The sequence below is a fragment of the Tripterygium wilfordii genome, chromosome 15, assembly GCF_013401445.1.
Source record: "Tripterygium wilfordii isolate XIE 37 chromosome 15, ASM1340144v1, whole genome shotgun sequence".
Lineage (NCBI taxonomy): Eukaryota > Viridiplantae > Streptophyta > Magnoliopsida > Celastrales > Celastraceae > Tripterygium > Tripterygium wilfordii.
In genome coordinates, this window is record NC_052246.1 from 227,070 (window position 1) to 245,688 (window position 18,619).

At 38.1% G+C, this 18,619-nt stretch overlaps 4 protein-coding genes across 5 annotated transcripts; 1 reads left to right on the forward strand and 3 right to left on the reverse strand.

The window, feature by feature from the left end:
- Window positions 1-1,559: 1,559 nt before the first annotated feature.
- On the reverse strand, window positions 1,560-3,760 carry LOC119979982 (flocculation protein FLO11). The gene is made up of 2 exons (XM_038822614.1): window positions 2,666-3,760; window positions 1,560-2,576 (listed from the first exon to the last, which is right to left on the reverse strand). Exons 1-2 carry the CDS (start codon window positions 3,715-3,717, stop codon window positions 1,721-1,723), a joined length of 1,908 nt encoding a protein of 635 aa, XP_038678542.1. The 5' UTR covers window positions 3,718-3,760; the 3' UTR covers window positions 1,560-1,720.
- Window positions 3,761-4,899: 1,139 nt separating this feature from the next.
- Window positions 4,900-7,848, forward strand: LOC120015960 (lipid phosphate phosphatase 2-like). Its single transcript, XM_038868489.1, has 9 exons — window positions 4,900-4,988; window positions 5,653-5,878; window positions 5,962-6,049; window positions 6,143-6,252; window positions 6,339-6,432; window positions 6,565-6,753; window positions 6,859-6,918; window positions 7,005-7,197; window positions 7,478-7,848. The coding sequence occupies exons 2-8, from the start codon at window positions 5,663-5,665 to the stop codon at window positions 7,181-7,183; spliced, it is 936 nt and encodes a 311-aa protein (XP_038724417.1). The 5' UTR covers window positions 4,900-4,988; window positions 5,653-5,662; the 3' UTR covers window positions 7,184-7,197; window positions 7,478-7,848.
- Window positions 7,849-8,019: 171 nt separating this feature from the next.
- LOC120015961 lies at window positions 8,020-10,884 on the reverse strand. The gene is made up of 2 exons (XM_038868490.1): window positions 10,552-10,884; window positions 8,020-8,824 (listed from the first exon to the last, which is right to left on the reverse strand). Exons 1-2 carry the CDS (start codon window positions 10,711-10,713, stop codon window positions 8,261-8,263), a joined length of 726 nt encoding a protein of 241 aa, XP_038724418.1. The 5' UTR covers window positions 10,714-10,884; the 3' UTR covers window positions 8,020-8,260.
- Window positions 10,885-11,411: 527 nt separating this feature from the next.
- LOC120016593 (nuclear poly(A) polymerase 1-like) lies at window positions 11,412-18,426 on the reverse strand. Of its 2 annotated transcripts, XM_038869432.1 has the most exons (13): window positions 18,302-18,426; window positions 17,570-18,146; window positions 17,377-17,454; window positions 17,056-17,163; window positions 16,188-16,250; window positions 15,928-16,089; window positions 14,745-14,858; window positions 14,497-14,559; window positions 14,086-14,415; window positions 13,410-13,574; window positions 12,478-13,323; window positions 11,862-11,935; window positions 11,412-11,652 (listed from the first exon to the last, which is right to left on the reverse strand). In XM_038869432.1, exons 2-13 carry the CDS (start codon window positions 17,672-17,674, stop codon window positions 11,604-11,606), a joined length of 2,157 nt encoding a protein of 718 aa, XP_038725360.1. In that variant the 5' UTR covers window positions 17,675-18,146; window positions 18,302-18,426; the 3' UTR covers window positions 11,412-11,603. The 2 variants fall into 2 exon arrangements, with proteins under 2 accessions (XP_038725360.1, XP_038725361.1); XM_038869433.1 differs by having other exon boundaries at window positions 17,570-18,400.
- Between the last annotated feature and the right edge of the window lie 193 nt (window positions 18,427-18,619).

Below are 18,619 nucleotides of genomic sequence, written 5' to 3' on the forward strand. Positions count from 1 at the left end.
TTTGGGAGGATCTTTCTATGGATTTTGTACTTGGATTACCACGAACTCAGCGTGGTGTTGACTTTGTTTTTGTAGTGGTTGACAGGTTTTCAAAGATGGTTCATTTTCTGCCATGTCGGAAGACTTCCGATGCGTCCCATATCACACGGTTGTTTTTTAGGGAGATTGTGTACCTACATGGAGTTCCTTTGACTATTACATCCGATCGTGACTCAAAGTTCCTTAGCCATTTTTGGCTCACTTTGTGGAAACGGTTTGATACATCTTTGAATTTCAGTAGCACTGCTCATTCTCAGACTGATAGGCAAACTGAGGTGGTGAATAGGACACTTGGCAATCTGATTCGTAGTATTTGTGGTGATAGACCAAAGCAGTGGGATCATGCACTTGCTCAGGCCGAGTTTGCTTACAATAGTGTTGTCCATAGTGCTACTGGTAAGTCTTCTTTTGCGCTGGTTTACACACAGGTTCCTAGGCATGCAGTGGACTTGGTGAGGCTGCCAATTACCCCTGGGGTTAGTGCTGCTGCAGGCAGTTTTGTTGAAGAATCTCAGTCGATCCAAGCTGAAGTCAAGAAAAGGCTTGAGGCTACTAATGCAAAATATAAAGCTGCCGCGGATAAGCATAGCCGTGTGAAGCTTTTTAAGGAGGGTGAGCTGGTTATGGTTTTCTTGCGTAAGGAACATACCTACAACAAATTGAAGCCTAAGAAATATGGTCCTTTCAAGGTTTTGAAGAAGATTAATGACAATGCTTATGTGGTGGATCTTCCAGCTCATATGGGGATGTCCAACACTTTCAATGTGGCTGATTTGTATGCATTTCATTCCGACGAGGGAGCTTTGCTTTGAAGTTCGCTCGGGTCGAGCTTTTTTGAGGTGGAAGGGACTGATATAGGAGATGATTTTGAGTTGTTTTGAAGTTGATTTGGGTTAATTTGGAGCTGATTTGTGACAAACAGAAAGTTGGAGTTAATTACCATTTTTACTAGCTAGTAGAAATCATTTTGAGGGTGTGGCTGCAGAATTAAAAAATTTGCAAACGTTGTCCGTTTTAGATGAAATTTGACCGGTTGAAGCGAAACGGCGTTTTGAACAGAACCAGGGGCTTTCCCCCCTGGCCCCACCCTAGTTTTGCAAAATTTCATCATTTAGGGCCTCAAATCAAGTGTTAGAGAGTTTCTTTCAATTTCTGGTGGATTCCAGTGTGTTCTTGCATCAAACGTTGGTTTGATTTACGATTTCTTTTTCCTTTGTTGATCTGCCTGCATTAAATCTGAATTAGAAACAGTTTAATTACACGTGTGTGTATATATATATATATATATCGATAAGTACTCTCGACTCGTCTAGTGAAGGGGCGGACAATTTGTACATAATTATATTTATGAATTGAACATAAGTTATTTTTCTTACTAATGTATTGTGGTCCTATTTTATGGTACTGCGGATGCAAATATGATTATATGAACATGATTGTGAGCTTTACTAGCTAGTGGCACTCTTCTACATGGACAGGCTTGCCCACTAATGGAGACGTGAATACAGGGGCACTAGCTAGTAGCTGGTAAACTCTTTATTCAAGATCGCGGAATTTGAAGATACTGTCAAAATTTAACAATACCCATTTACTTATTTCTCTCTCTGTTGCCAATATAATGACAATCTAAATCTATAACCATAGATGAAGCAGCAGAGATTCAGTACAAAACCACCAGGACTCAAAGTGGTTGTGAGCTAGTAATGTTCTGCTGCCTGGAAGTGGAAGTATCTGTAGGAAGCTGGTTTGAAGCATCTGCCAAGGCTATTGCTGCGGCAGTTGGAGTCATGGTTTGGAACTGAGAAGGCAATGGAGTAGAAGAAGCTTGATGATGATGAGAGTAGTACATCTGGTGATCAGGTACTGCAGTGTTGTAGTATTGATCATATCCATAACATGCAGTACTAGCAGCAATGGACTGAGCTGGATGTTGTTGCATTTGTGCATAACCCACATATTGTTGCTGATACTGATTTGATGGAATCTGAGCTGGAGGAGGGTTTGATGTCATTGCAGTTCTGTATACATCTCCACCCATTTCAGGCATAGGGGCAGCTGCAGTACCTGTCTTTGTGGGGTAAACGGGTGGAATATTGGCATCCTTGTAAGCCATAGAGGGGGTAATCATGGTTGGAAAAGGAGGCGTTACTGGCCTGCCTGAGGCCGCGACTGTGGTGTCAGCAGTGGACATGTAAGGTAGGGTTTGCGTGACCGGCATAAAATAGACTGGCGAAGGGTACTGCTGATGATGATCAGCTGGCTGATGCTGTGATTGAGGAGCATACATTTGGTAGTAAGATGTAATTGGCACCGGAGTCGCGGCCTGGTGTGGGATGAATTGTGTGCTGGCATGTACATATTGTAGCTGTTGTTGCTGCTGATTAGGATCAAATTGTGGAGGCGATGAGTACTCCGAATCTGGAATTTGGATTTGGGGAGTTGGGAGAGAGGCATTGCCTTTGGTGTTGGGGCTAGTTGGAGCTTGATGATAGATGTGCTGCTTCGAGAGAGAATTTGCAGATGCAATGCTGCTATCACTGCAATATAAAACATATCAATCAAAGTAACCCTTTCAAAGATTCACGTCTAGAAAGAACTATAACCAATAATTTGCTCTAACAAGTACCTTGCAACTGAGTCAGGGGAGGGCAGATTGTAGCTTGAACAAGCCTTCTGTTGCACAGGCTGCAATGGTAATGGCAATGGAGGTTTTCTGAACCCAATTGGAGCACCCTGATCGGATCTGTCATTATCGGATAAAATCCGATTCATGTGTTGGGAAACTGCTGGTTGTGGTACAACAGCAGACATAATCCCAAACCCCTCTTCTTGCTTCTGCACAACTTGCACTGAAGCCATTTGTGAAAATTGCTCTTCCAACCCAACTTTCTGATCCTCAATCCGAACCCGAATTGGTGGCAAATTCGCCATGGAAGGCAAAGAAGATGACGAGGAACTGTTCTCCACAAATGGAGAATCCGGCATCACTGGCATAACAGAGCTACTCTGCTCCACCTGCTTGTTCTTCTCTCCTTGATCCTTCTTTTCTTCAATTTCTTCACCATCATCAAAATTCAATAAGCAATCAACAGTAGCAGAATCAGATAAATTCCTTGACATCAAACCTGAACCATTCAAAGCATCAACAAACCAAGTCTCCGACTTTGCATCATCTAACAAAGCCCCCATTGAAGCTACAGTCTCAGGCTTATTAAAGAACAAGAATAAACGAATCCGACAAGAAGACGACGATGAATTTGATGCTGATGTTATTCTCTCATACTCTTCAATCATGTTATCAAGATCTTCATCAGTAGTTACAGAGACTAGAGAATCAAGATCTTCATTGGGTAGTTGGTACTTGAGAGTAAATGCACGACCATTAAGGAGGCTACGGGAGAGTCTGGTGGCGAGGGAAGACAGTGTGGAGTGGCTGTCCACGACAACCATTCTTGTGTCGCCGCCCACATAGCAGAGGACTTTGTCATGGGGGCGAGGCATAATGTGGCCGCCGTAGCTGCACATGAGCCGGAGTTTGGCTCCGGGGACTGGTGGGAGATGGTCGTGGATGGTTTCTGTTGTGAGAGAGCGTGGAGAGAACTCCACGGAGTCAGGGTAGTCTGAGTGCATACTGGTAGGTATGGTGGTGGGTTGGGGTGGAAGTGGAGGAGGATCCATGGAAATTAGAGGTTGAAGCTGTTGGTTTGTAGATTTGGGGGAAAAGGAAGGAAAGTTGATGCCTTTTACACTTCTTAGAATTACTCTGTTCGACTTCAAATACAAAGGAATGAAAGAAAATGCGCTGTAACCAATTTGGCAATAGGAAGTGATTTATTATATATTTATTTATTTATTGTGTTGTTTGACCTTTAAGTATTTGCTTAGATAGCTTCAAAATTAATGTTTTTTAGTAGCTTTATTACAAACTTCTTTTATGATTTTGCCAATCTAGTGATAAATTTTTTTAATCCAAATCGTATGGACTCGTAAAGTATTAATTCAATTCCAAATTCACACAACATTCTTATGATCAAACGTTGGATTTTGACCAAACGTACTTAATCGTCATGTATGTAGAAAATTCATGTGACAGTTCCACCAGTTTAAGCTCACAATGATTGTTAAGAAGTGAAGCATGTGTGCACAGCTAATGTCTAATGATGAACTATACTTTCATGAAAGTGAAGCATGTGTGCACAGCTAATGGTGAAGTATACAATGAACGAACTTTGACATGGGTAGTAGTAATGTCAGTATGAGTCATTGAATAATGAGAAGTCACTCTGTGATCACATGGAGAGATCTATAGGAACTTGAGCTTCCAAGGCCTTTTCACTTGGCTTCCCCTTGGATACGAGGAAGTTGTAATAAATTAAAAAAAAAAAACACAACCCAAGAGAGCAATTCTAATTTCTAGGCATACAATGGAGTATTTTATACTATTATAGTTGGAATTCTCTCTATTGAGTACCTCATCTTCTATCTTAATGGAGTTGCTAATAGAAAATTGATATTTGATAAGAGCTGGAGAGATATTCAGAGAGAGAGAGAGAGAGAGTGAGTGAGATGACCAATATATTTAAATACAGTACTTACGAGGTGTCAAAAGAATGGCATTATCATGATTTTGTGTGTATTGAAGCTTGAAAGAGAGTTCTTCAACTAATAAAGAAAAAAAATATCAAATTTAATTTATTGAAGTTCTCAATTTTTTTTAATAAATTTATAAAAAAAAAAATGGAAACAAATTCAGGTAAAACAAAGAGGCTATTCTGGCACTTCTCTGTCCAACAAACCCCCAAGACAGACAAAAAAGTTCGTCCCCAAAACGTGCCAAGGTCATGCAACACCATAACAATGGAGTTTCTGGCCCAATCTTTTACCTGAGGAACCTGTGGATTCATCAATTATTCTCTCTTTCTTTCATATTGTCGGCATTAGCCAAAAAGGTTCGGCTTTCCCTTCTCTGCTTTTGTAAATGATGAAATTTCATATCAAGTTATGATATTTGATCTTTTGATGAAATTTCTTATCAAGTTCACAAACTAGGTTTTGTGAAATTTGAGAAACAGAGGATTACTGGGTTTTATTGTTGTTTTTTACAATCTCATTTTTGTTGGGAAGATTAAATGTATCGTTGTATTTCAGAATTTGCGGAAAAGTCATGTTCTTCAGTCATTTTTGAGATACTGCAACCAATTTTTCTTATTTTCTTGTTCAAATTGTGTATATTTGATTATATGATTGGGCTTCATACCAAGAAACTAGCATTTTCTTGGGTTAATTTTGAGAGGAGGTCAATAAATATCAAGCATGATATTGTCAATTTATGGGTTGAATTTGTTCTGTCGTTCGTCTTGATATATGTTGTAGACTGTGTTTTATCAATTATGAAATTTCTTACAATGATTGTGCACAACAATGTAACTAAATAGTTATAAGTATATCTGTAAGTGGGTGTTCGCTCTTATCACCTATAGAGCAAAATATATGCTGCCAAAGTAGATTGAGTAGTTCATCAAAGATCATTTGGTTGTTTCTCTTTATACAATCGATACCCTACAATGATATGTTAACACTTGGTTCTTACCACTGTCTTTCTTTGGTGGATAGTGTTATATAAATGGCAGACGTTTTGCTGGGAGGTCATACTGTAAAGTCCCATGGAGTCAAGGTAGCAAGGATACATATGCATGACTGGCTACTTCTTCTACTTCTTTTGGCAATAGTGGGCATCTTGAATTTCATAGAACCTTTTCACCGTTTTGTTGGTGAAGAAATGATGACAGACTTGAAATACCCTTTCAAGCATGATACTATCCCTTTTTGGAGCGTTCCTGTGAGATTCTGAAATCTAAGATTTATCGTTCTTATTTTGAGGTTCTTGTATATAAAATCCTAACTATGCATCGTATTTGATAGATTTTTGCCATAATGTTGCCGATTGCTGTATTTTTTCTGTATTACTGCTACAGACAGGATGTTTATGATCTGCACCACGCTTTACTGGGTATGGCATTCTATTACACCTTTTAGCTTTTGGTTGATTTGAATTTTACGCTTATGGTAACTTACTGAATTTGTTATACTCATCCAAGCTTAGGTATTCTATATTCTGTACTAATTACCGGAGTTATTACTGATGCAATCAAAGATGCTGTGGGTCGACCACGGCCAAACTTTTTTTGGAGGTGTTTTCCTGATGGAAATGGGGTGCGTTTTCGTCTTCACGAGTGAAGGATTGTCGTCGTGTTATTTTCATCTTGTTTGACATCTGATGTGTTTGTGGTCATCTCCAGGTGTTCGATGAAATTTCTGGGAATGTAGCATGTTATGGAGACCCGGCAATTATAAAGGAGGGATACAAAAGTTTTCCGAGTGGGCATACTTCATGTAAGTTCTAAAAGAAAATGTAGGAAAAGTAATTTCGGATGACTATTTATCAAAGAACTGCAATATAGATAGATCTTGATTTGATTTTGCTGATGCATATGCTCATTGTGAAAGAGATTTACATAAATGCAGGGTCTTTTGCCGGTCTGACTTTCCTGGCATGGTATATAGCTGGGAAAATTAAAGCATTTGATAGAAGGGGGCATGTTGCCAAGCTCTGCATAGTATTGCTTCCAATACTTGCTGCTGTACTTGTGGGTGTTTCTCGTGTTGATGACTACTGGCATCATTGGACTGATGTTTTTGCCGGAGCTCTTATAGGTTCGTATTTTCCACAGGTGAACTTAAGGGATTAAAAATCTCTAATGCAAATGAAATTTCTGTGAATCAAAATAGCAAATATCATACATTTTTGCTTCAATGCAGGAACAATGGTAGCTGCATTGTGTTATTTGCAATTCTTTCCCTTCCCAAATCATGTCAATGGTATGTTCGATCCTGACCATTTCCTTTGAAGTCTTGATGTTAATACAAAAGCTACACTTTTGAGTCTCCTAATTTTGAGGATGCAGGTTGGGCACCTCATGCATATTTTGAGATGTTGGCAGAGAGGAGTGTCCAGTCTGGAACTGCGAGAATCAACTCTCTGCACGTGAGAAGACCAGATGCGACCTCTGACACTGCATATATAGCTTGTGAGATTGACAGAGGAACTCCAAAGTTCATCTCACGAGATACAAGCCCAGTCTAGCATGGAATGAAAAGGTAATGCAAGTGACTGATTTCGTAACATGAAATTAGTAGCCGAGTAACTACATATGCTTGTACAAAAATGAGGGAGGGTCACAAGAAGTTTATGATAAATCAGTGTCGGTAACCCTAAACTGTGACCAGAGATTAAGTCTTTGATCGAGCTTTCGAGATGCTTACGAATTGTGTATATAGAAAAAAAATCATATTTCTCTGCATATATACATGAAATTTTGTTTAGGGAATCAAAGCAAGAAAACATGTAACATGAAGTGTGTGTTTTCACTTTTTACAGGCGCAAGGATGAGAAAACTGGGACTGGGAGATAGTAAATCGATGCCAAGCCCCACGTCCTCCTCCCAAGAAGAGTACATCAAAATATCAAATCACCCTGGATAATGTTACAGGCTGCTTTCTGAAATTATTATGTAATTTGTGTATTCATCGTAGTGCTATGTATTTATTTTATTTTTTTTTATCATTCATTTGAAGAAACAATGTAGTAAACAAATAGTGATTTTAGTTGAAAGTGAAATAATATAGTAGTGAAATTTGTGAAGTATTGAAGAGGTCAAATATCGCAAAACCTGAATGTCCCAGGCCAAAAATATTGGCAATGTCTGCATGTCATCATCACAGATATGCAAGTTTACCCAGACTTGACCATATATATATAAGGTTTAATTACTTGCATTGTTGTTCCCTTGGACCCAAAACCACACTTACTATAGAATTCGCAAGCAGCAGCAATTCAACCAGCAACTCACACAAAAGAAACTGAACCAATTTGACAAAGTATAGATGGTCAGTTCCCAACTTCAGACAAAGGCAGAGGTATACAGTTCAAACAAACATATAAAGATACAAATTCGCACAAGTTTACAGCATAGATAATTGATTTTATCAAACAAATAGGACAAATAGGGAGTCGAAGGGATTTTTTTTTTTTTTTTTTACAGTTGTGAATAGGAAATACCAATGAATTTGTTATATTAAGACTTGCTCATATAAACAAAAATAGCTGCTCAAAATCAAGGTAGCCAACTACAGGTGTAAGATTTGCACTAGTTAACAGCACTTACGGAGATTGACCAACCGATTCCACATTGTCGCGTTTTACTTCCTCTCTGAAGGAGAGGGTGTGAAGTTGTCGCGTGAAACTCGTAGTGGTGTCCAAGAAATAGAGAACAAATGACATAATGAAGCAACACACAAACATTGGTATAGGCCCAAAAGTCCACAGGAAGAGAGGGAATGAAAAATAGAAAGCTCGCAATCCAAGTGACCAAAACAAACTTCCTCGATTCAAGTTTCTTGCGACATACTGGATGGAATCGTTGTTCCCCTTTGAGCTAGGCACGGTAACCAAGAAGCTGACATGGGCGTAGTATCTAATAGACTGTACATTGCAAAGAAACGCAACAAGGAAGCAGAGCAATATCGTGAAGTACTTGATTGAAGAGATAATACCAGTCTTATTTCCGTACACCAGTGCCGATGTTGTGTTACTGGAATTTGATGTGCCACTCACAAAAACACTGATAATTGAGCTAAGAGTGATTGCTGTTGTCGCCAAAAGTGTAGAAGCCATTATATTGTTCCTTATTGTTTGAACTGCTAAAACACCATTCTTCAGAGGATCCTGAACAGGAAAAAGGCCACTGTCATTTGACATATATATTACCATTACAGGACCTCACAAAAGTGGGAATAGATGATAGTGTCTACTACTTGAAAATTTTGTAGACACCAATAGCCGTCCACTGAAACAGTTAAATTAATTTGCCATGGCGCAGTTATTATCATCAAAAGTACAAAAAATGAAAACCATATATTCTGATGTCAATGAATCTTCAGCCGGAAAATAGTCGCTAAAGTAACTGCATACGATTTGATGCAAACATAGGATAAGCACAATTAACAAAGTGGTAATAGTAGCTGAAAAATCATTACATAACAGAAAATAAAGGAAACAAAGATTAAATTCCATGATCCACATGCACAAACTACTTTCCGAAGTTAAACATTGAAGCCATGCATTTCTATGAAAGGAGGCAAGGGTGCTGAAAAGCCATGTTTTTGTAGCAAACACTTCTCAAATGGTCTAAGAGCTTAGCAGCTGCAGAATAAGTACTCTTATTTCTGTTTTCTCTTGCCACCAACAATTACATCCGCACGCAATTGATGTTGACATAGGAAACAACTATTCACAACGAGAACTAAAAAATTTAGTTTCACGAGTGAGCCTAAGTCACAAATTCACTAGCTATCCTAAAGTCACTGGCCGCCGGAGAATGGAAATCACGACCAAACACAGTCATGCACCATCCATAAGTCCAAAAGTGCCCATTCCGAGAGGTAACTAATTAAAGACCAACATACCACTACGGTGATGATAAGAGCTAATAGCCTAATATACAACTAGGGGATAATTGGACAGTGCCACAACAAGACCATCAGTCATGTATGCCATGGTACTACCATAAGCATTATTCATCATTTTTTTCAGAACTCAGAATATTGACAACCAGAAGTCTGTAAGTTTTATAGGAAATAAGCATACAGCTTACTGACTCTGTGTGCAACTATCAAGTTAAAAAAAAATCGCGATCAGCATTCTGTCAAAATCAGGGGTCTCATTCAGAACTTGGGTAGAAAGACTTCATAGTTTAAGACAAGCAAATTAAGCGAACATGTATTTGATATGGATAACTAAATGACGGCTTAGATCCCCTTTGTCGGCTTTTAACAGAGAAGTTAAACCAACAAAACATCTTATCTGACACACTTCAAGAGGAAAATATATACATAAACAACTATCATGTACTCGGTCAAGAATTTATCATAAAAATTCTTAGTTATATGTGGACCAGTCTAACTAGAAAAAGTGGTGAAATAAATTAATGACCAGCCACCAGATTATGGTCCCTCTCACTAAATTCAATATATAAAAATAAAAAGAGCAAGCGTCCATGCATGGTATCCAATTACACGCTAAAATCCAACAAACCCTTGTTCTACATTTCCGCAATGATCTGGATAACTCCTTCGTTCAGAATATAGAAGTAGAAGTGAAAAACATGTAATTTCTTAAACATATAGAACAACCCTCAAAAAGTTCCACCACATCAAGCAGACATATTCATAAAATTTCAGGAACAGCTAACCCATAAGCAGATAAAGGCTATACATTTGAAATCCCAAGTGCTTAGAGAAGATAATTCCTAGCTGATTACAAAATAAAGTAAAAAAAAACTACCTGAAAGGCAATAATGATAAAAGAATCAGCCCGAATATATATAAGACTACAATCATAGGCAGATATAGTAAAATAGAAATTAAAGGGTGTGAACGACGGGGGAGACTAACAGCCATCATGAAGAAAACCCATTGTTTCCGAGACTCTGCGTTGACGCCAATGACAGTGCGTTTCGGATGGCCAAGTATGGTAAAGAGGAGCCAACAATGGTATAAACCCAAAACCAACAGACCCATTGGAACCAGTATATAATCTAATTGATCCTCCTCCATCCTCCCTTTCCCCTCTCGCTCTCTCTGTAGCAGTGATCGCAGCACAAGAGACAACAATCTAATAAAGGTGATTACTTTGTGGTTTGCACACGCAACAAAACACAACAAAAAGGGCAAAAGCGTTTGTTTATCATCCCCAGATCATTATTCACGGAAATAAAAATGGTTATGGTGGAAAACAGAGCTGGATATTAATGTCAGCAGTTGTCAAGATCCGAGCTCTGCCTAGGGCAGACGGCTTTACGTCGGGCTGGGCTAAAGATCATAACCTTAGTGGGCCGATGCTACCCAACATAAATAAATTGGTGAGTGGCCCGGCCCATCTTGGTCATGAAGTGATCATCTATTTCATGAGTGATGAGCAAGCTAACCCAACACTAGGAGGAGGAAAGCCACTTGGTCTAAGTAACAAAGCCTGGTGATACGAAAAAGGTCATGGTTCAAGTCTACAATCTTCCTTCGCCTACCTTAGGTGGGGCCACAAAAAATACATATATACATACATATGGATTGTCAACGTATGTATATGTATATCCAACGAAAGTATTGTTGCTTCCTCCACTTGAACCCATCACATCTTAAAGTATCAAGTGATATATATATATATATATATATATGTTGTTTGGGTTTTCATCTAGAAAATTTTCAAGGACCGACAATTTAAACCTTCATACCCCAAATGTAAATAAAGCCCAGTGACCACCATGTATTGTGCCATGCTCATTCAAGTAATCAACAACATAAATATTAACAAGAAGAAGGATCTAAGCAAAGTTTGCAGGATTTTTTATTATCATTACACAAGTAGAAGAAATAAATACACTTTCTTAAAAAAGTTGAAGACTCTCAACAACTCTCTAAAATTGGCATCGGTTCCACGGCGCAGCATTTCATGTGGTTTTGTTGGTGGCAGCTTTGCCTAGAGAAGAAAAGTTTAACCTGCAAGCACAATAAGAAATAAACAGCTATCTTAATGTCACTAATAAAAAAAATTTTAAAAAAAAGAGTCAATTATTTTCCAACTATCATAACAATATATATGATGAACTGACTACTCAGACCACGTATTGATCAAAAAGTCGTCGTAATTTGTTGCCTCCCAGAGAAGCCATATAATTATTCGTGACAAAATTTCAAACGACAAATACCTGATAAGAGGCTTTTGTTGGGTTGGTGGTGCAGAAGTAATCACATTAGGGAATGGTGCCATGAGTTCCTCCAGCTTAACAAAAGTAGACACAAAACAATAAAAAAAAAAAAAACAAACAAGCAACACATTAGTCAGTATTGCCAAGTGAAAGAACCAAATTATACTACTCCATAGCCTATAGGGAGTACAGTATGAGCAAGTTATGCGAACGCAGCTAGAACAAGATAAAAGACAACATTTTAAGAAATTGAGAGGATCAAGTGTCAAGAATTTGAAGCTGTGACCAAGCTCAATTCAATGTTCAATTATTCCACTTTTTCTTCCTCCATAGTAAAAAAACAATCTTCATATGCATTCAAAGGTTTAAATAAGTTTAATCATGAAATCTGCCAAGCTATCCACTTGTTAATCCACATCAGGATGCACTTTGAGCATTTCAAATGAGGAACATCTGAAGAATAGTTTTCCAAAAGTCAAACTACTTGTGATCATTCTATGTTTATCATAGCATATTCTATTTATTCAAAAAGGTTCGAGGGAAAAAGGAAAAGAAAAAAGGAGTAGCTAAAAGAAGGAGATTGCAGAAGAAAAGTCACAGAGTTAGCTGGTAAGACCTCAAGCTCTTCGGAGCTCCAGTTCGCCTTCAAACCAGAGGGAGGATGACTGCTGGATGTTGTTGGCACTGCCACTGCTGCATTCTCTGTTGAACCCTCAATAGTGAAGCCTTTTGTGTTTCCCCCAGAATTCTTGGCTTGATTTCCCCCATATTCAAAGGCATCATCAAGCTCTTCAAGTTTTTGGTGGGAGACGTATGGATCAGACATAATTTTCTCAATTGCTAGTTTCTCGGCCTCTTTAGAACTTGATGTATCAGCAGTGGAAGATGGAGCTTTACTAACAGGATTGCATCCACCAACTAATACGTCAACTATGCCATTCTTCGAAGGAGTATCTGTAAGATTAGTTGAATTTCTAGAGCTATCAATTACGCTGTTTTCAGCTTCTCCTCCTATGCTGTTGCTGTTTGTGTGATTAAAATTTCCATTGCCCGAGTTATTATCTGCATCATCATCAATCCGCTTTCTCTTCCTTCCATAATTATCAGAATTTTCTGCTCCACAACTAGAAACCTTGGCTTCCAAGGCCTGCTTACCATCCCAAGTCACTTTAGATGGACGCAGGGGACGAACCCCTCCAGGAAACACAAAGGTAGGAACATTCTTCCTTTTTACATGGGTCACACAAATCCCCATACCAGGCTTATATAACGTGTACACATTAACAGAATGCTTAAATTCTTCAACCGTTAACCTTATATCAAACTCTTCTGATCCATTTACAGTGATCCCTTGTTTCCGTAGCAGACCCATGAAATAAGAGCAGTGAAAAGGTCTGGACTTGTCTTGAAAATCACCAGGGTGTGGGTGGCACTGAAGCATATTGCCTGTGTGCTTCTCAATCTAGATTTGCCAAAACAACAGTTTAAATCCCAGTACGGTAATACTAAAACTAATAAAAATTATAATTTAAACATTAGGTATTTCACCTTTAGTGTGAGCTGACGAAGTCGAGACTCAACCCAACCTTTCCACTTTCTTAAATCATCAGCATTTTCCGCACAGATGTCTATCTGCAGATAATTTCTATATGCTTCAAAAAAGGGATAAGGTTCAAAAAGTGTATCCCAATCAGCCTTGTTTGCCTCCATAGACTGCAAGACTAGCAACAATTAGATCATGCATAACAACAACAAGAAGAACAACAAGCAGCAAGTGAAATGCTCGAAAGGACAAGCACTCCAACAGCCGATAACTGACAAGAAAAAGTAAAGCGGTTAGATCTCATATCAGTATAACACAACTCCAATTTCAAGTTTCAAACGGAAGCATAAATGCTCAAGTAGCCACATTAAAGAATCTCAATTGAGAAGAGAATTTGAAAGACGCGAAAAGATAATTACATAAGGATGAAAAGTTTTTGTTTCTTTTTGGTATGTAGGAGGGGCCATTACTCAATAATTTCATTGCCACATCAATGTTTTGACATACAACAAACAACAAAAGTTTTTAAAGACATAGTAAAAGTATTATGTTCAACCTTAGATACCATTAGCAACTGATGACCGAAGGAAAAAAATGACAGGCAGACTGGGTACTTGAAATCTTCTCAACAACATTCAAACTGCTATGGAAACTAAGACATGATAAACCAGAGAATCATACCTCGCAAATTTCATACCCCCTCCGAAACTCTTCTTTCATAATACGTAAAGTATTTGATGAAACATTGTAACTGGAGTTCATGCAGGGATATGCAGGAGTGATTATGGGCATTAAATGAAACCTGTCCCTTGGATTTCTTCTAGGGTCCCAAATTTGAAGACCAAGGGAACGTTCTTCAATTGGACACAGCATGACTGGATTAGGCCACCGCCACTGATCATATACTCTAAAAAACCGAGAGACTAACATATTAGGAACCGCATTGGGGTATAACTGGCAAATGCGAGCAACAAGCAACGCCCAGTTTATTCCACCAAGAAAACCTGCAACCTGCATGTGAGAGGGATGAAGGCAATTTAATAATAATAATTAAAAAAACGAGGTGCTTGTAAATTGTAAAGCCCTCCATACATTCGAGTAAACACCACGAAGCTTTGCCCATAACCTCATGCACCTTAGTGTTGTGCGAAAATTCTGCATTAATTTTAAGGACAGAAAATGCAAATAAGAGTTAAGACCCAAAAAAAAGAAGAAAAAGAACATAACAAAATTGAAAATCCACACACGCAGAGGCAGAGACAATGGTGCTGGATAAAGAATTGAAAAAAAAAAAAAAGAACACTGCAAGCATAAAAATTACAGAAAACACGTCGCACCACCTGGATATTTGGTACCAAACGCAGAATTTGGTCAGTCACTCTGCAGCCATTAAGACTACGAACAGTCTGTTCATCTGTACTTTGTAGTATGGAGTCTTGTGAAATATCCAAGTCCTGTACCAAAACATGCATCGTCAAGAAGCTTAAGCTCTACAGAACCTTTCTCATAACAAGTACTAGAAAGAAAGTTTTTTTTCCCCTGCAAGTCTTTGTTACAGGAAAAAGGATGGTTGGGGGACTTGAACCTTTGACTTGCAACAAAGCATATATTCTCCTTACTACCATAATAGCTAGTCAGGGGCATACTAGAAAGAAAATTAAAATGACTATATGCATGGTCTAGGAAGGAGCTAAACTCAGTACAGGACTAAGAGATATATTCAACCTTCAAAAACGAACTATCTCATTAAATAATTTATTGAGAAATCAAGCCATTCTCCATGAATCATTAGGTCCATCTTACATTTTTCAAGAATCATAGACGCATGCTGCCTCAAGCATTAAAATTAGAGTTTGATTAAATTTATCCATAATCTATTACCATCATGTCAACATGTTGCACTATCATCCCTGCCTTGTTCATAACAGAAGGTATGTTAAAACTGATATGAAGAAACTAATACTAGCCAAAGATAAATGTCCTTTTGGCATGTTTTTATTTAAGTAACACCATGACACTCCCAAAAGAACTTGGCCCATCGGATTGTCGAGTGGTTCAGATAAATAACATTAGTTTATTGATATCCATCCAAGAGCAAAATAGCAAGATGTTACTGCCAGCCAAACAGTCTCTTTGTCTTATAGGATCTAATCCAGATTAGCTACTCAACAATCAGGTGCACAGTTTGCACCTAAATTTATAATTTTCTCACTCATGAAATAAATCTAAAGCTTGGATTATATGCTAAAAATCACACACAAGGTTTCCACAAAGGAGGGAAGATCAGGCAAGGGCAAGATGTATGCTACCTTACCCCTGAATATGCTATTTCCAAGATTTGAACTTGTGACCCCAAGGTTGTTCCAGGATATATGCATTAAAGAAAGGGCTACAGTTCACAAGAAAAATGAAAACAGCACAAATATGTACACATCAATGAAACATAAATGATACACAGGGCTAGGACAACATATCTTAAACAAATCAACGTCAGTATTTTCAGGGAAAATGGCCAGAACTTACTTCCGGAACAACCCATAGTGACAGTTTTGCGTACAAAAGATCTATTGAAATCCCATTAAATTTGAATTTCATCACTGGGACATGAGCATCAGGAATAGGGTGCAACTCTGTCACTTCAGGCATCTCTGATAGCATTCTATGCAGCTCACCAAAAAAATCTTCCTGCAACCAATTTATGGAAGAACTGTTAGTTTCATTAAGCAACAGAAACGAAACTAGGAGTGAAACTTGCATCATAAATAGGTGAGAGCTGATCGCACATCTCGTGTCGCATGTGTAGGTCCCACACAAAGAGTGTCAATATCCGCACCAGGGCCATGCACCTGAAAATAAAAGATAAAGACATAATGGACTTTCATTTAACAAAACATAGCAATGAAAATAGAAGTATAAACATCAAAAAAATATATGAACACAATGTCATGATGATTTTGGAAGCTTATTGACCAGAATAAGGAAGACATCTACAGATCTACAGTGCATTACATCCGTCTATTCATCAGAAGAAAGAGATAATGATTGGAGAACAATCTTCCTTTACTTCTTCTGCATGACATTTTTTTTTTATGAATGTTCAACATTTATTGAAAAAACACCAATGGGCGCAACCCAAAGATTACGAGGAGGATATATGGGTGCCTAGAGAACATTGTTAGAGTGTAGAGAAGCCCCAAACTAGAGACTAATAAACCAATTAGCAGTAGAACTATCAAAGGTGGCCTCTGTTGAGTTGAAGATTCTTCTGTTTCTTTCCATCCAGATCAGCCACATAATAGACAGAGGTATTAACTTAATAACCTTTTGCTTGGCCTTATCCTTTGAGATAGAAGCTAAAGCAATCATCTCTGTCCATAGATAGACTACAAACCGAGGGTATCCCCAACAAGTTCAAAGCAGCATTCCAGACATTTCTATTCCAGCGGCAGTGCACGAGAAGGTGACTGTAACAAGCATTTGGCAACATTGTGACATGCTATGACTAATATGACCAGAAATTTTAACCACTTGGAAGTTGGAACAGCTCACAAAATTTCTGTTTTCCTTTTCTTTTATAGTTATAATCGAAAACTTGATTTTGAGCTAAGCAATCCCTTCCTTCAACCATAAAATGTAAGAACACTAACATACCCCCAAACGATAAGAACCAAATGTGAATATCTTAGCATTTGCTTCTTGCACCAATTGCTCATTCAATCCTTTGGCACGACTTATCACTTTGACCCAATTCTTCACAACCTGTTTTCAACACAACATCACAATCAGCAAATGCGAATTCAGGGCTTTTCCATCAATCAAACCCAAGTAACAGTAATTAACACTAAACTAGGACAACGCATTTTATTGCTCAAGAGACACATAGCATACAATATAAAATTCAGCATTTTCTCTCCTGGTTTATACTTGTAAAAACCAAAATCAGGAAACCAACACAACTGTATAAAAGTAAACCTGGTCTAGTCTTCCAAGCACTTCCTCTCTACTCACAGCCTCCTCCCTGCTCTCATACAATCCTGCATCTTGCAGATACTGTAACACACACATACTCAAATTCAGCACAATGTTGGAAACTAGGTATTCCTTCCTTTCCATTATAGTAAACAAAAAATCACAATAAACTAGCAAGAGAAAAAGTAGTGAAGACCTTATCAAGTTGGCGGGTTTTGATCAGATCGTACTCGGTAGGTCCACCCAATGAAATGGGATCTGTAATGCCTAACCTCTGCTGCTGCTGACCATTATATCCCATTTATATCACAAATATTATTATTCTCAAATTTTCTCTTCGTTTGTTCTTCTTTTCTTTTCTTTTTTATTTTTCTTTCTGTTTTCTTTCTTTTGAAATGGCGCTTTTTTTGTGGACTCCAAAAGTTTTTCACTGATTCTTCGTTAAAACTCAAAATAACGAGCAAATAAATACAGAAAAGAAACCAAAATTGAATAATCCTCGATTGTTTCCAATATTTGCTTGAAGCTACAGATAATCAGAACGAACCACTACAAGAGATAGCCCTAAAGAAAGTAAACATGAGAAAATTATGGAGAAGCTAATCCTTCTTTCACTTTCTCTGTGATAGCAAGATGAAAACATGATACATGACAATTTAGTTGGGCTCCAGCGAGATTAAAACCCTAACCCTAATTCTCGATTACTATGGGTTCTGATCAAAGCAAGGAAAAGCCGAAAGCCCAGAGATCAATCCTCCACCTTTTTAGGGTTCCTGCAAAGAAAAATTCAGATTCTTAAGGATCAGGATTCGATTGAACGATTAGACAGTCAAGAAGATGTAGACTCAAAACTCGAAGATTTGCAATCAAGGAATCAGAACGAAAGAAGACGAGGGAGAGAGTGATGGAATGAGAGGGTTGTTCTTACACAGAGAGGCAGAGAGTACGACATAGAGAATATGAGGTGGTTTGACGATCGTCGATTGATAGAGTTCTGTCTTTATGTCCCTTTGTGTGCAGGTGGCGGTAAACATAAGGGCAACCTACCTGTGGGGGAACACAATCAATCTGCTCAAAAATTTGATTATTTTATTAACATTTCTATTTTTTTTTTCCTTCTTTTTTATCATTACAAAATTTAAACGGTAAGATGGGCAATTTTATGTATTTTGCATATTTATTGTATTGGGAGTTATTTTTTGGGGGAGCTCTAAAGGATAGACTTGGATTTACACGCTGGTGCTCA